Source organism: Macadamia integrifolia, chromosome 3, assembly GCF_013358625.1.
Source record: "Macadamia integrifolia cultivar HAES 741 chromosome 3, SCU_Mint_v3, whole genome shotgun sequence".
In the NCBI taxonomy this organism is placed as follows: Eukaryota; Viridiplantae; Streptophyta; class Magnoliopsida; order Proteales; family Proteaceae; genus Macadamia; species Macadamia integrifolia.
Genome location: NC_056559.1, coordinates 36,776,151 through 36,778,471, shown reverse-complemented (window position 1 = coordinate 36,778,471; position 2,321 = coordinate 36,776,151). Strand labels below are relative to the sequence as shown.

General features: G+C 38.3%; 1 protein-coding gene across 1 annotated transcript in view; it reads left to right on the top strand.

Moving 5' to 3' along the window:
• LOC122073209 (probable RNA-binding protein 18) overlaps positions 1-2,107 on the top strand; it is a 13,576-nt gene extending 11,469 nt beyond the window's left edge. The window contains exons 2-4 of the mRNA XM_042637748.1: positions 879-952; positions 1,063-1,189; positions 1,421-2,107. Of these exons, the coding sequence (XP_042493682.1) occupies positions 879-952; positions 1,063-1,189; positions 1,421-1,726 (507 nt within the window). The 3' untranslated portion in view covers positions 1,727-2,107. The remainder of the gene's footprint in view (positions 1-878; positions 953-1,062; positions 1,190-1,420) is intronic.
• The last annotated feature ends 214 nt before the right edge of the window (positions 2,108-2,321 follow it).

Genomic DNA, 2,321 nt, shown 5'->3' with positions numbered 1-2,321 from the left:
AAAAAAAAAAAAAAAAAAAAAAGCTCTGCTAAGAAAGAGAAACTGCAGTTTCATTTTGGTCAGGAATGGAACTGTATATTGCCAAGGTCTATTTTGGGCGTTGAATACATTAACGATTGCTTCTGTCTAGCAATTTTCCTTAATCAATTCAAGCATAAAATGGTAATTTAAAAAGTTCTAGAAAGTCTTATGATTGGTTTTGGGCAAATTATGGTTTGAAGGTTAATGGAGGGGTCAACATATATGTTGTTTGTACTACACATGGGATGGCCGTGAGATAGTCAGCAAGAGATGCATGGCTAATTGTCAGATAACCCGTCACTGCTCTTTATCTATTTTTTATTATTTTACTTTTTTATTTTTTTATTTTTTTTTATTTTTTAAGAATTTGGGTGGTTGCCTGGAGAATGCTGGAAAGATAGACTTTGTATTGGCAAGTTGTAGTCTATTTTCTTTGGTTGATGTTTTCCAACCGTTAGGTTGGACTTGGAAAGTATGCCTCAAAACTATTGTGTTTTCTTCTCGCCTGATTTTCCAAAAAGAGTTGTTCAGGTTATTGAGTTGGAAAATGGAAACCACATCAACTTTATGTATGCTCACCAAGTCAGACAAACACCTTTTGGAAAACTCTTGCTTCATTTGTTTATTTATTAATTTAATACCATTTTGTTTCATTTTCACTTTTGCAATCCTTCATGCAACCAAACAGAGCCTTAATGCTTTCATTGAAGGATACAATTTTTTGGATGCCTGCAACACATATATTCATGTTGGGGGAAAAGATATCTATCCATCAAAATTGGTTCTTTGAAAGCTTCTTGTCTTCTTATCATGTACTATTATATGCTAACTTCTGTCTGTTTGATTACTTTAAGCAGGATCAAAATGGTCTTGTTGACGAGAAGTGTGAAAGCAGACTATATATCGGTAACCTTGACCAGAGAATAACAGAGTAAGATCACTTTTTTGATATGCTCGAGTTCCTTTTCAATACATGTACTTGTGAGTGTTAAATTCCCAACCTTCTGTTGCTTCTTCGTGACAACCTTTTTTTTTTTCCAGGGCTCTTCTGCTTAAGCTATTTTCTCCATTTGGGAAGATAGTTTCTGAAGACTTTCTATGGCACACTCGTGGCCCAAAACGTGGAGAGCCACGTGGCTTTGCTTTTATCCAGTATAGTACTAGAGAGGTAACTTGCCCAGATCTTTCAATGTGCCTCTGTGCTGGACTTATGAAACCTTGTGGGTTGTCATCCCTTGGCATAGGATCAAATCTTGCTTCTCCTCCCCCCTGCCACACACACACACACACACACACACCCCCAGCCCCGAGAAAAAAAATAAAGAAAAACAGTTTCCCCAGATTTATTCCTTATTTTCTCCAGCAATCCCTTACTATTGTCATTGAAGTGAGCATGCAGGAAGCACAATTGGCCAAGGAGAAGATGAATGGAAGATTGGCTTGTGGGCGCCCTTTGGTGGTTCGGCTTGCTAGTGAAAAGCTCTTGGTTGAAACAGCAGTTCATCCTCCCAAAGCAGTTGGTGAGGCCAACAAATCAGGCCTCGCTGGTAGCCTTTCAGGACAAATGAGCCGGAGTGCTAAAATAGCTGCAATAAAGAACAAACTGAAAGCCATGGAACAAGAAAGTTGTAGCATGAAGAAGCCAAGGCAAGCTGACAGTACTGCTTGTGGTGGCCATCTTGATCATTCATCCATCAAAAGGTAACAAGCTGAGTTACTGGATGATGCTTCTTCAGGAGTTTCTACCATTGACTTAGAGACTATATGAGAAACTCGCCTGCTTTGAGGGATTTGTGAAGTCTTAGCCATGAGGCTAAGCTTGTAAATTGTTCTTGAATACCTGTTACCTTATATGTATCGCAATTACACAATGCTCTTCAAATGATAGCCATTTTATATAATGGAAAGTGTATGGGGATGTTCCTGTGGCACCACTGTGCATGTGCATGATGTGATTGATATATGAATCATCTTTGGCATACCCCATAACCTTATAACAATACGCCTGTAATGCTGAGGAAGATGAACCATGCAGAGTTATGGAAATTTATGGAAGGAAATGTAAATGCCATCCTAATTTTGTGTCTGTTTCTATTTGTATGCTTTATTTGTAGAGATTGATTCTTTTGTTACTAATGATTTTGTTTATTCTTATTGTATTTGTTAGAATAAGGAAGAAGTGTGCCGTAGGGGCACATTGGGGTTTTCCCCCCTCCACCAACCCTAATTAGAGTGGGGCGGTTGGATGGGGGGGTATAATTGTAAATGTTCTATTTTTTCTGTTGTGTACTCATATCATG